Source organism: Ovis canadensis, chromosome 22 (assembly GCF_042477335.2).
Source record: "Ovis canadensis isolate MfBH-ARS-UI-01 breed Bighorn chromosome 22, ARS-UI_OviCan_v2, whole genome shotgun sequence".
NCBI lineage: Eukaryota > Metazoa > Chordata > Mammalia > Artiodactyla > Bovidae > Ovis > Ovis canadensis.
The window spans coordinates 34,261,262-34,274,064 of NC_091266.1; the positions used below are offsets into that span (position 1 = coordinate 34,261,262).

The window sequence follows — 12,803 nt, forward strand, 5'->3', positions numbered from 1 at the left end:
CAAGCCAACTCTGACCACCCTGCCTTTCCCACAGGCACTCTCTGTGAATGCTACGATGAGCTGGGCAATCGCTATCAACTCCCCATCTACTGCCTGTCGCCACCCGTGAACCTGCTTCTGGAGCACACCGAAGAGGAGAGCCTGGAGCCCCCTGAGCCCACCCCCAGCGTGCGCCGAGAGTTCCCGCTGAAGGTGCGCCTCTCCACGGGCAAGGACGTGAGGCTCAGTGCCAGCCTGCCCGACACGGTGGGGCAGCTCAAGAGGCAGCTGCACACCCAGGAGGGCATCGAGCCATCCTGGCAGCGATGGTTCTTCTCCGGAAAGCTCCTCACAGACCGCACACGGCTCCAGGAAACCAAGATCCAGAAAGATTTTGTCATTCAGGTCATCATCAACCAGCCCCCGCCGCCCCAGGACTGAGGAGCCCATGGACCCCTGGGCAGAGAGGCCAGGGAGCTCTCTGCAGGGCCGAGAGGCCTCCCACCTGGAGCACTAGGCCCTCCCACCCTGCCGCTGCCTTTGAGAGCTGTCCTGTTCTTCAGGGGCACCTCTTGTGTACGGCTGCTGGGCAAGCCCTGAGAGGACCCTGCTTCCCGGGGACACCACGGGCCACCAGTGCACAGCACCCAGGAACTAGTGTGCTGCCACGCACCAGCCTTGCCAACTTGGTCAGAGAAAAAGCAACCAGGGCCCTCCACTCGGTCTCTGTCTCCTGAGGCAGGTTCGAGCCAACAAGGGCCAGCCCGGAGGCCCCTGGAGCCCAGATCTGTCCTCTGGTGCTGATGGCTGTGCTCACTCCGGTTTTCTGCTCAGGGTCTGAAGCAGCTGCTGTCTCCCTCCCCTGACTCTGCCCTGGGCACAGGGCCAGTGCCCTGGAGGGGAGGAGACCATGCGTGAGCCCCAGGGGTCAGGAGCCTGAGGCTGGCCTCTGCCTCTCCCAGCCCCTGGCACAATTGGCAGAGAGGAGGCAGTGGCTGGGCAGTGGTGGCCGGGGTCTGCACAGGGCCGTCTCCTGGCTGTGACCCTGGCGGTGGGGGGTCTGCAGCCTGGTCATGGCCCCACGGCAGGTCCCTGTGTATAGACATATCTGCATATTTATCAATAAAGCCTTTTGCTCCTTCCTTCTTGCTTGCCTGGCGTTGACTCTAGGTTCTAGTGTAGCTCTGTGGAGCCTGGAGCCAGTTCAGGGGGGTGGAGCCGGTGGATGTGCAGCCTGCCCAGCAGCTCCAGGCACCGCAGAGAGTATGGTGAAGCAAGCCGCGAACTGCTGGTGTTCAGGCCTGCGTTCTCGTGGGTCCTCAGGAAAACCCACGTAACCTCCGAGCCCGCTTTGATTATCTTTCAAGTGGAGGTGGTGCCACCTGCCCTGCCCCCTCCCTCCGTCGCTGGCAGGATTCAATGGGATAACGGACGTGAACTCACTTTGAAAGCCAAGGTGGCACCTCAGGCAGCATTAGTTAACCTGCTGCTCTGCTCCTGCAGCTCAAGGGTGCTGGCTTCCCTCTCCAGTCCGTGAGCCAGGCCCTTGGGACTGGGGGATGTGCAGTGTCCTGGAGAGAGTACCCTCGGTGACATGACAGTGAAATCTCTGACAACATTCCGATGATGAGCCTGTGTTGGCTTGCCACCAAGAGAAGCAGAAGGCAGAAGGAGCTGGGTCTTGTGCTTCCTTAAGGGAGAGCGTGCAGGTAAGCAGAGAGGGGCATCTTAGATAGGTTGTTTGGCTTAGGGCAAGCCACGTGAGTAGCGCGGAGGCACAGGGCTGTGGCGTCTTTGGTTCACTGGTAGGTTAAGCCTGGGTGGTGACCCAGGGCTTGCTCCCACAGGTCCAGGTGTGGAACTCAGCGAAGCAGGTCTACCCTTCTCCAGTTGGGAGTAGTTTTCTTTCTCAGTGAACGTAACCACCAGTCAGGGCAGCCTGACAGGGAAACCAGGGAGGGAAGGGTGATCAGCCGGAGCTGGAGCCCTTGTCAGCAGGGCTTAGCCCTGCATTCTGGCCCTTTTGGTGGCTTCTTTTGAAGCAAGACTCTGTAAGTCCCCCAGAGGTCCCCTGAGACAGACAGGTGAGGTTTGTCAGGGACCCATGGGTTTCCCGGGCGGCGCAGTGGCGAAGAATCCGCCTACCAATGCAGGAGACACGAAAGTTGAGGGTTCGATCCCTGTGTCAGGAAGATCCCTTGGAGAAGGATATGGCAACCCTCTGCAGTATTCTCGCTGCGAAAATTTCATGGACTAAGGAACGTGGCGGGCTACCGTCCATGGGGTCGGAAAGAGTTGAACGCAACTGAGCACACAAGCATAGCAGCCAAATGCAGCGATGCTTCACTAGGGGGCGCTCTGGGACGCCAGAGAGGCAAAGATCTGCCAGAGCTACAGGCAGAGGGAGGCAACTCCCGGTCTCCCCACCCCCCATCCAGCACTGCAGCCCAGAGGAGACGGTGTCTGCACCTCCCCAGAGCCAGCGAGCCTGTTCTCAGACAGCCTGGGAATGTAGGCCTATCTTGGGTTTCCACATTTGGGTCCCCACACTGGGACTGGCTGGGCAGGATTTCTAGGCATCCAGCAGGTGGCACTGCCATCAGAGCTGAGAGCAGCCAGGGGTCCTTGGAGCAGCCTGGCTGCCCTGGCTGAGGCCCAGCTGGGCCTGAGCACTCAGGACAGGCGCCAGGCAGGCTCCTTCCTGCAATCCCTGCTCTCAAGGCACTGGGCCTTCGACTCTAATAGGCCAGGGACTCGGGGTTGCAACTGTCCCATCCTTCCCCCTGCACCCTGGGGCTGCCCGGGGTGAAGGTGACAGGTGGGGGAGGCAGGTGGAGAATTGGGCCAGTGAGCTCATGACAAAAGCGCCTAGCAGGGCGGGGGTGGTGGCCCTGGCATATAAAGCCCCTGGGGCCTGCCGAGGCTGGTTGCGACGGCACCATGGCAGACTCTGAGGAGGTGCAGCGGGCCACGGCGCTTATTGAGGAGCGGCTGGCACAGGAGGAGGAGAATGAGGTAGGGCTGGGGTGGGGGGCCAAGGGGGTTCTGGGGACACCCAGCTCTGCTGTGAAGGGAAGGCAGAACCCGGCTGCCGTACCTGGCAGGAAGGAAGACAGGTGTCCTCAAGGGCCCAGTTGGTGCTATTCCAGGGTGCTCCTGAGAGGGCGTTGTTGGTAGTGGGAAATGAAGGCTTTAGCCCCCAGATCTTGAGAGACAAGTGGCGAGCCAAGCTGGGTTCCCGGAGACCCTGTCTGCTCACTTGGGCCTTGAGAAGACAGGCTAAGCTACACAGAGCAGGACAGCCAGGATGCGGCCTGCGAGTGCGGGGCCCCGAGACCCCCCAGCTGCTGGGTGGGAGGCTGGGACAAAAGAAACTCCAGTGTTTGGTCCCTAAAGAAGGATAAAGACTGGGAGCAGAGTGAGGAAGGGATGCTGGCAAAGGAAACCTGGGTTTTCTAGGACCATCAGCCACACCAGGGGAGGCCTCTGAGCACAGAGGCTCTGGACAGTTGCATTTTCTGTGGAATAAAGAAGCAAGGGAGGAAGGTGTGGGCTGGTCCCACTGTTCATTTGATGGAAACGAATACTTGACCTGGGGTTTCTCTGCCAAGTGCCTGATGCTGGGAGGAATGAGGGGCTCAGTAAGGTCAGCCCCTGCCTCTCCCTTACCAACCCTGTGTTCATTTTAGCTGACATTTGTCAGGCACACAGTCAACTCAGAAATTGTTGGCAGAGTGGAGACAGGGTGAAATAGAGGTGTAACTCAGAATGAAGGAGCACAGAACGTGGGTGATCACGTTGACCACGGACCCTCTTGAGGACTTCTCTGCGGACAGGAGGGCACTGAGTCAGGCCTTCAGGGATGGCGAGTGGTGATCAGGATGGGGAGGGTATTCCAAGCTAAGGAAACGGCAGGTGCTGATTTCCGGGTGTGGAAATGTGACGTCAGGAGGGAGTCTGGCAGTAGGGGCTGAGGCTGGGAAGGCAGGCAGGGCACAAACCAGCAGGCAAGGGCCACATGAAAGATCCTCCATGGCAGTGGGAAGCCACTGCATGTTGTTGAGTGAGGCACAATGGTGCCATCTGACCTGTTTTAGGAAGGCATCTCTGACAGCCCTGAGAAAAACTTGGAGGGGGAGAGACTAGCCCTACCAGGAATGGGAGGGAGGAGATAAATTCGTTTAGAGGTTGTGTGTGTGTGTCTGTGTGTGTGTGTGTGCACTCAGCCGCTCAGTCATGTCTATTTCTTTGAGACCCCATGGACTGTTGCCCGCCAGGCTCCTCTGTCCATGGAATTTCCCAGGCAGGAATACTGGAGTGGGTTGCCATTTCCTCCTCCAGGGGATCTTCCCAAGCCAGGAATTGAACCTGGGTCTCCAGCATCTCCTATAGACCTCATTCATAAAAGGAAAAGTGAATGGGAGTGAGGAAGAGGGGAGGGTCAGGACTCTGGTGGAAGAAGACACGAGGCCTAGGGAAGGAAGGGCAGGTTTGTCTCAGAAGAGCTTGGACTGAGCCCACTGAGTCCCAGTCGGGGCATCCCTGGATCTCCAGGAATGCCATTTCTCACTCCCCCAAGGGCATGAGCACCAGGGCCAGGCAGGTGAGTCATGCTTCTGGACCATTTCTGGAATGCTGCCACTGGACACAGAGATCTTCAGCAAGAGGACAGGGAGCAGTCCTCATCAATTCATTCATCCAATAAATATAGTGGCAAGGCTGTCAGGACCGTGCGTGCCCACAGAGCCAGCCTTGCCACCAGTGCCTCCTCCGTGCCAGTCACTGTGCTACAGGTGGGCAGGCATTCTCTCATTTCATCTATGCGACCACCTATGAAGTAAGGCGGGAGTTTTGTAGTGTTGTGTTTCATCGACGAACAGCCAATTCAGGAAACATTTCTTGAGCACCTGCTACATGCCAGTCCAGAGAGGCAAATCCAAAGTGAGGGGCTCTGCAGTCTGAGTAAGGCATGGGTGAGCAGTAGAGACCCAGTTGTTCCCACCAGGCCCCAGCCCAGCAGCATTCTTAGAGGAGAGCTTCATGTCCAGCCTGCACCCCTTTCTTGGGATGGGTGGGGAAGGAGGACCTCGGACACCAGCCCAAGGACTGGGGCTCTTTGATGGGGGCTTTACTGGGCTAGGTCATCACTGAAGACTTGGAGGTGTGCAGAGCTGATGAGCCTGCCTGCCATCATCCATGAACTCATTCATTCATTTACTCTCCAAAAACTTGCTGAGCACCTACTATGTCCTAGCCTCTGTCACAGGTGCTAGGGTTGCCAAGATGATTAAGACCAACCCATCCTCTAGATGCTTCAGGGGCTGGCCAAGATCCCACATGCAGTAGTAGCTGAAGCTCTAGGCAATCCCTCGTCCCCTGGTAAAGATGCAATGTTTCAAGCGAGGCCAGTCCTGGGGCGACCTCAAACCATGTATACTTCATATGGAAGGGAGGCGCCAGTGGACTACAGAACATCTGAAAAAAAGCCCTGGAAAACCAGCCCTCAAATAACCCTTGAAGAGTATAACCCTTGGAGTGCAAAAGGCAGCTGAGAACTCTGGAAGAGGGAGTCATTCCTCCCCAGCTGCCACCTGGACTCAGCACCCTCCAGCCTGAGTGAATATCCTGGCAAGGTGGGGACTTCAGAGATAGGGGGCCTGCGCTTCGTAAAGAGTGTTTTCCTTTAGAACAGAGGAGGAGGTGATAAGGAAGTAGTCCAGGCAAGTAGGAGCTACAAATGGGGGAGAGACCTTGACAGAGTTTCCACCCTGTATTATTACAATGAGAAGGTTAATACTTGGGGGCTTCCCTGGTGGCTCAGATGGTAAAGAATCCACCTGCTATGCAGGAGACTCGGGTTCGATCCCTGGGTCAGGAAGATTCCCTGGAGAAGGGAATCAGTATTCTTGCCTGGAGAATCCCACGGACAGAGGAGCCTGGCAGGCTACAGTCCACAAGGTCACAAAGAGTCAGACATGACTGAGCAGCTAACACACACCCAAGGTTAATACTTAGAGTTCATTTCAAGCTGAGAGCTGGAGAGCTGCAGGTCCTATCCCTCAGATATCCTGAGAGCAACAGTTTCCATGCCCTAGGATTTCACAGATCAGTAAAACCTGAGGGCAAGAAGTGGGTAGCTGACAGAGTTCCCAAAGTTTTACATTGTCAAATAAGCCCATTAAAAAATACTCATCATTTATCACAATTATTTTATCAAAGTGAACTTTAAATGTCCCTAAACCTAACCCCCCAAATAAATATTATAATAATATTGAATATATTTAATTTCATGAAAACGCATTCTGCTAGCCCTTAATCCTATTTTGCTGGAGACCCAGGGCTGTCAATAGGCAGGTGTGTGAACTGGAGTTGGGGGTTGAGGCTGAGTTGGGGAGCCCAGCTCTGAGGTGGGAAGCGCAGCTCTGACCTGGGCCTCTCCTGGACCAGACAGGAGTGGAGCAGGTGAAGGGCTGTGAGGTCACACAGGAGGAAGACTTCTGGGGGTGTCCTTGAATTAGTTGTGGGGGAGGCTGCCAGGTCCCCTAGGCACAGCAGGCAGATCCCAGAACCTGTCCTCTCCCTGGTTCCCCAGAAACTCCGAGGAACCACCCATCAGAAGTTGCCCATGGAGATGCTGGTGTTGGAGGATGAGAAGCACCATAGGCCTGAGAGTCCGTCCTTACAAAAGGTTAAGGTAAGTGCTCGGAGAAGCCAGTGTTCGCCCTCAGCAGAGAGGCCAGGCAGTTACAGTCTTGCTCCTCCTAATATAGTCCATGAACCTGCAGCTCAGCACCGCAGGGAGGTGTGAGCGATGCAGCCTCCTGGCCCCACCCCACACTTGTGAAGGGGAATATGCCACCCCCAAATGTATCACTTTGGTATTCTGATTATTTTTAAAAGTCATTTGAGAAAAAGCCAGTGCAAGAAGAAATACACTGACCTTCCTTTGCTCCCCAGAAAGCAGGAGATAAATCTCCCATGTGAAGTTACCCTTCCTCTATCAGGAAAGTAGAGAGCTTCCTTATCACCAAATATCAGGAATTCAGGGCTGAGAAGGCTGTATAAACAAAACTTGTTGTTTCTTCACTAATTAGCTCCTCCAAATCCAAACGCCTTTGTCTTTTCAGTGCTTCACGAATGTATTGTTTCCTCGCCTAAAAGGTATAAAAGTTGCCTGCTTCAGTCACTTCTTCGAGTCTCATATTTTTATGGACTACTACACATGAAATTAAATTTGTTTCTCCTATTAATCAGTCTCACATCAATTTAATTATTCGACCAGCCAAAGAACTTAGAAGTGAAAAAGGGCAGGGGTGGTGGTGGTAAAGTCTTCCTCTGCACACCTGCTGAGTCAGAATCTGCAGGTGTCCAGGATCCCAGGGGATCACTTTGGAAGCGGCAGTGATGAGACTGCCATACAACAGGGCGTGTGGTAATGGGATGCGGGGAGGCTGTGTGTGCTGATAGGAGAGATCTCCATGCTGCTCACAGAAAAGCAGTTTCCAGACCACAACGTGGAGGGTGATCCTGTCGGAGAGGGCATCAGCTGAGCTGTGATAGAAGTTACCTCTGGGAGAGAAGGGCTTTCGTGTTTCTGTATTATTTTTATGACTCGAGAGAGGGGTGGAGGGAGGGAGAGAGGCGGAGAATTGCACGGAAAGATGAGATTCAGGAGCCGGTTCTGGAGGCCTGGGCTAAGAACTGCCCTTGAGATTTCCTCATCAACCCCCCCAGCCTATGTGGAGCCTTGAAACTGGGCAACTCCCAGCCAGCCCCCTCAGGCCTGCCCGGTCCCTCGATCTGAGGCATCTGTGTCGGTTTCACTGGCTTCACCTAGTCCTGGGCGGCAGAGTTAGATCTGGATTCTTTCTTCCTTGAGAGGCGCTCCCTGTCCTCCACCTCCGGCTCAGCTCAGAGGTCCCCAAGCCCCACACTCCGTGCCCCAGTGTGGAGTTGATGGGCCATCCCCACGCAGGGCCAAGAGCGCGTGCGGAAGACATCTCTAGACCTGCGGAGGGAGATCATTGACGTGGGCGGCATCCAGAACCTCATCCAGCTGCGCAAAATACGCAAGCAGAAGAAACGGGAAGCCCTGGCCGCCTCCCAGGAGCCGCCTCCAGAGCCGGAGGAGATCGTAAGCGTTCCAGGGAGGACACTTGTGTGGAAAAGGGGAGCCGGTGGAGGGGAGGATGGTGCGGATCACCTCGGTGCGGATCACCATAACTGCATTCACGCCCTCCAGACGGGCCCTGTGGACGAGGAGACATTCCTGAAAGCTGCGGTGGAGGGGAAGATGAAGGTCATCGAGAAGTTCCTGGCGGATGGAGGTTCCCCTGACACCTGCGATCAGGTGATGTTCTTTCCGGGCCCTGCACCTGTACCAGCCTCCTCTTAGAGCTGCGCCTTGTGAATTGAGAACAGGCATCGGTGTCCTTTGAGAGGGGGCCCCTCAGAAGATTTGGGATGCCCCCTTCCCTTCCCCACACAAGTCTCTAAGGAGACTTTCCAGCTTGAACCACCTCCAGAGTAATACATACCTGGATATTTAGGGGGAAAAGAGGAGGGAATCAAATACAGAGTTGAAGACCAGGAGAAATGGGCTGGAATCCCACCTGCACCATGCCCTGGTTCAGCTTGTGTGCCTGGGGGGCAGTGAGAAGGTCCCCAGTGCATAGGAGGCCTCCAAGGCTGGTCCCACAGAGCATGAAGGAGCTGACAGAATGTGGACCATATGCGGGCCCAGCACAGGGGTCAGAATCAGGCTGGGATAAGCCCTGGTCTCAACCTGGGTGGATGATGAGGACAGGCTGGGGCCCTGACTGCTTCTCTGGGGACAGTTTCGCCGTACTGCCCTGCACCGAGCTTCCCTGGAGGGCCACATGGAGATCCTTGAGAAGCTTCTGGAGAGTGGGGCCACTGTGGATTTCCAGGACCGGGTGAGCAAGAGGGCAAGTATTGTGTGAGGGGCAGGAGGTAGGTCCAGCACTAATAGACTCCCTGTCCCGGCAGACCTCCCACCTGGGACATAAACAAACTGCCTCGGGGCCAGGCCCCACCGCTAGTGTGTTGTGTGAACTTGTGTGAGCACCACCTCCTCCCCAAGCCTTGTCTGTAAATCTGGCCTGGACTAACGGACCCGCCGAGGGTTCTCCGGCTCTACTCCACCCACTGCCCAGCCACTGGAGTGTCACTGTCCTTCCCCGGACCCTTCCCCTGGATATCTCCCTGCCCTCTTGGCTGGGGTCCTTTCCCCGAGGGCACGCTCTTCCCTGAAGCTCTGCAATGAGGCTCCATCCTTCCTTCCTAGCTGGACTGCACAGCCATGCACTGGGCCTGTCGTGGGGGCCACTTGGAGGTGGTGAGACTCCTGCAGAGCCGAGGAGCAGACAGCAATGTGCGGGATAAGGTGAGGCAATAATGCTCACAGATGTCGGGGTGGCAGAGTGGAGGGGAGGGAAGCAGAGGGCAGAAAAGCAGAAAGTAGGTGGCTAGTGAGCTAGTTTGGTTTCTGGGGTGCCTCAGAGCCTGGGGATAGGTCTTGCCATCAGCAGCAAATCCTTGGAGACCACCATCTGGGAATGGGAGCAGGAAGAGCAGAGGAAATCCACTATCTTGGTGACTTTAGGACCATGCAAAAGATGCAGGATTTGTTCACCCCTGCAGTCATTCATTATCCTTCTGTTTGTCCAGCCAGCCAGCCAGCCAGCCAGCCACGGAGTCATTCATCTGTTCACTTTCTTATCCATCCACCGTTTTGAATTCACTCAATCCTTTGTATGTAACCTTGAACAAGTGATGGCCTCTGAGCCTGTGTTGCTCATCTATGAAACATCTTTGCAGAGTTCTTATATGTATTGGATGGGGAAATGTACGTCACGTAGTTATTCATTTAACATAAGACTGATGTTTTGTAAGCTTTTGCTGTGTATGTCACGTAGTCATCTCTTGATAAATGGCATCTATTATGATTGTTTTAAAAGGGCAGAGGAGGGAGCGGTTGTTCACATCTGAGTGAGAGGGGAATCATAGAAGGCATCCCAGAAGAGGTGGCAGGTAATGCCTTAGAGTTAGACCATCAGATAGGATGATGGGAAATTACAGAGCTCCCTCCCGCTCCTTGGGAGAAGGCTGGAGTTGACAGCCCCTCCACCCTCAGAGGCACACCAGAGCCCAGGTCCCTTCAGCCAGCATGTTCTGCTTCCTCCCACCCAGCTGCTGAGCACCCCCCTGCATGTGGCAGTCCGGACGGGGCAGGTGGAGATCGTGGAACATTTTCTATCCCTGGGCCTGGACATCAACGCCAAAGACAGAGTGAGTCTCTGGGTTCCCTCCTGCCCAGCCCTGCAGGGGTTCCCCGTGCCCCCAGCGCTCCCTGTGCCCGCGGGCTCCCTGTGCCCCCAGCGCTCCCTCTGTCCCCACGGGCTCCCTGTGCCCTGCGGGCTCCCGCATGCTCCCGAGAACTCCCTGTGTCCCCGAGCGCCCCCTGTGCCCCGAGGGCTCCCTGTGCCTCTAGTGCTCCCTGTGCCCCGAGTGCTCCCTGTGCCCCGCGGGCTCCCTGTGCCCCCGCGGGATCCCTGTGCCCCCGAGTGCTCCCTGTTCTCCCGAGGGATCCCAGTGCCCTGAGTGCTCCCTCTGTCCCCGAGTTCCCTGTGCTCCCGAGGGATCCCGGTGCCCCCGAGCACTCCCGGTGCCCCCAGTGCTCCCTGTGCCCCAAGCGCTCCCTCTGTCCCCGAGCCGTTCCCTGTGCCCCCGAGCGCTCCCGGTGCCCCGAGCGCTCCCTGTGCCCTGCGAGCTCCCGCATGCTCCCGAGGACTCCCTGTGCCACCAGCGCTCCCTGTGCCCCTGAGTGCTCCCTGTGCCCCCGCGGGATCCCTATGCCCCCAGTGCTCCCTGTGCCCGAGTGCTCCCCGTGCCCCCAAGTGCTCCCTGTGTCCCCAGCGCTCCCTGTGCCCCCGAGCGCTCCCTGTACCCCCGAGCGCTCCCTGTGCCCCGAGGGCTCCCTGTGCCCCCAGCGCTCCCTGTGCCCCGAGGGCTCCCGTGTGCTCCTGTGGACCATGCTGAGTGTCACATTGGTTCTAGGAAGGGGACAGCGCCCTGCATGACGCTGTGAGGCTCAATCGCTACAAAATCATCAAACTGCTGCTCCTGCATGGGGCTGACATGATGAGCAAGAACCTGGTAAGTTCCCTCCTTCCCTGATTCAGTAAACAGGGTGCACTGGTTTCCCAGGCCCTGTCCCAGGCACTCGGAGGAAGGACAGAACTGAGCAAGACTTGGCCGGCCTGCTCTCGAGACACTGTCACAGTGGAGGGCTTCTCCGGGCCCCTGGGGATTGGGTCCCCCTCAGCTTCCCAACTCTCTATGCTTTTCTACATCCAGAAAATCTAAGTGCAGAAAACAGCCATGAGGGTAAGAGGACTTCCCAAAGCCCCCCCGAATAGAACACAGGGGGTCCTAAAGTCCAGGCTCAGGGAGGCCAGAGTTGTGGAGAAACAGAGCTGAAAGGAACCTAAGCACTTGGTACAATCATTCCTAGCACCCTGTATTGGCTCCTGTGGTCCCCTAGTTTCTTTAGGATCCTATTTCCCCTCGTCCAAGCTCTTCTCTGGGAACTAGAGCAATCACAAAAGGGAGGAGAATTGAGTAAGGGGGCATCATGACTCAAGAAAGGCTGGCAGGAGGGGGCACAGTGCAACATAGGGGTAGGAGATTAAGAGGTACCAACTATTATGTATAAAATAAGCTACAAGGATATATTTGCAACAAGGGAATATAACCAATATTTTATAATAACTATAAGTGGGGTATAACCTTTAAAATTGTGAATCACGATATTGTACACCTGTAACTTATGTAATATTTTACATCAACTATACTTCATTAAAAAAAAAAAAAAGAAGCTAGCTATATGAAAGAAAAGAGGAAGGTTGAGGGGATGGTGGGAAAATCAGGAAGATGAGGGGAAGGTGTAAATGAGGACTTAACCTGGGCATTACTCACATTTTGAAATGGAAATTTTCCATTGTGGAGGGAGTCCTGTGCATTATAGGATGTTTGAGCAGCATCCCTGGCCTCTACTCAAGATGCCAGAAGTACCCCCGACCCCCAAGTTGTCATAACTAAAGATGCCTCCAGACATTGCCAGTTGCTCCCAGCTGGAGGCCACAGGTATAGGTGAAGCACCTTTCTGGGACAGACTTCTCAACAATGACCAGATCTCCTCTTGGTTCCCCCAGGCAGGAAAGACCCCCACGGACCTGGTGCAGCTGTGGCAAGCCGACACCCGGCACGCTCTGGAGAACCCTGAGCCGGGGTCAGAGCAGAATGGACTGGAGGGGTCCACCGAGAGTGGTCGGGGGACCCCCCAGCCTGTGGCAGCTGAGTAAACGCCTGTCCCAGCCTACCAGGCACCTGGCCTGTTCCCCTGCATACAGCCCGAGGGTCATAAAAATGGCCGTCACAGCTGAGGACACCATTCCTCTGCATACACCCCAGGAGCACCCACAAGCTACTGCAATTAAAAAAAAAAAAAGTCATTTTTGCTATGTGTGATATTTGTTCTATTTGTGCCTGAAATATTTAGGAATGAAGGAAGACTGGGAGCAAGGATGGGCGCAGGCGAGAGGGGAACTTGGAGCCTTTCCGCCCTCCTACCCGAGGCCTCTCCTTGCCTCTTCCCTCTCACCCCACTTCCTAAGACCCAGCGTGGATCAGCTGCGCAATGCACTCTTCCTGGGTCCCCCTCATGGTGACAGCTTTCCAGTGGGGCTGTGTACGCCCAGCGCAGGCCTGTCATGTGGCAGGCTCGGCAGGAGGAGCTTGGC

General features: G+C 55.9%; 2 protein-coding genes across 3 annotated transcripts in view; both read left to right on the top strand.

The window, feature by feature from the left end:
- UBTD1 (ubiquitin domain containing 1) overlaps window positions 1-1,121 on the top strand; it is a 51,436-nt gene extending 50,315 nt beyond the window's left edge. The window contains exon 3 of the mRNA XM_069568247.1: window positions 35-1,121. Within this exon, the coding sequence (XP_069424348.1) occupies window positions 35-420 (386 nt within the window). The 3' untranslated portion in view covers window positions 421-1,121. The remainder of the gene's footprint in view (window positions 1-34) is intronic.
- Window positions 542-12,515, top strand: ANKRD2 (ankyrin repeat domain 2). Of its 2 annotated transcripts, none has more exons than XM_069568244.1 (9): window positions 542-1,688; window positions 6,572-6,673; window positions 7,955-8,113; window positions 8,222-8,329; window positions 8,817-8,915; window positions 9,287-9,385; window positions 10,192-10,290; window positions 11,059-11,157; window positions 12,216-12,515. In XM_069568244.1, the coding sequence occupies exons 2-9, from the start codon at window positions 6,605-6,607 to the stop codon at window positions 12,363-12,365; spliced, it is 882 nt and encodes a 293-aa protein (XP_069424345.1). In that variant the 5' UTR covers window positions 542-1,688; window positions 6,572-6,604; the 3' UTR covers window positions 12,366-12,515. The 2 variants fall into 2 exon arrangements, with proteins under 2 accessions (XP_069424345.1, XP_069424344.1); XM_069568243.1 differs by lacking the exon at window positions 542-1,688 and adding an exon at window positions 2,621-2,994.
- Window positions 12,516-12,803: the final 288 nt, after the last annotated feature.

Coding starts and splice junctions, on each gene's coding strand:
- ANKRD2 (XM_069568243.1), top strand. CDS start 2,920: ATGGCAGACTCTGAGGAGGTGCAGCGGGCCACGGCGCTTATTGAGGAG. Junction 9,386..10,191: donor ACAGCAATGTGCGGGATAAG/GTGAGGCAATAA, acceptor CCTCCCACCCAG/CTGCTGAGCACCCCCCTGCA. Junction 11,158..12,215: donor ACATGATGAGCAAGAACCTG/GTAAGTTCCCTC, acceptor TGGTTCCCCCAG/GCAGGAAAGACCCCCACGGA.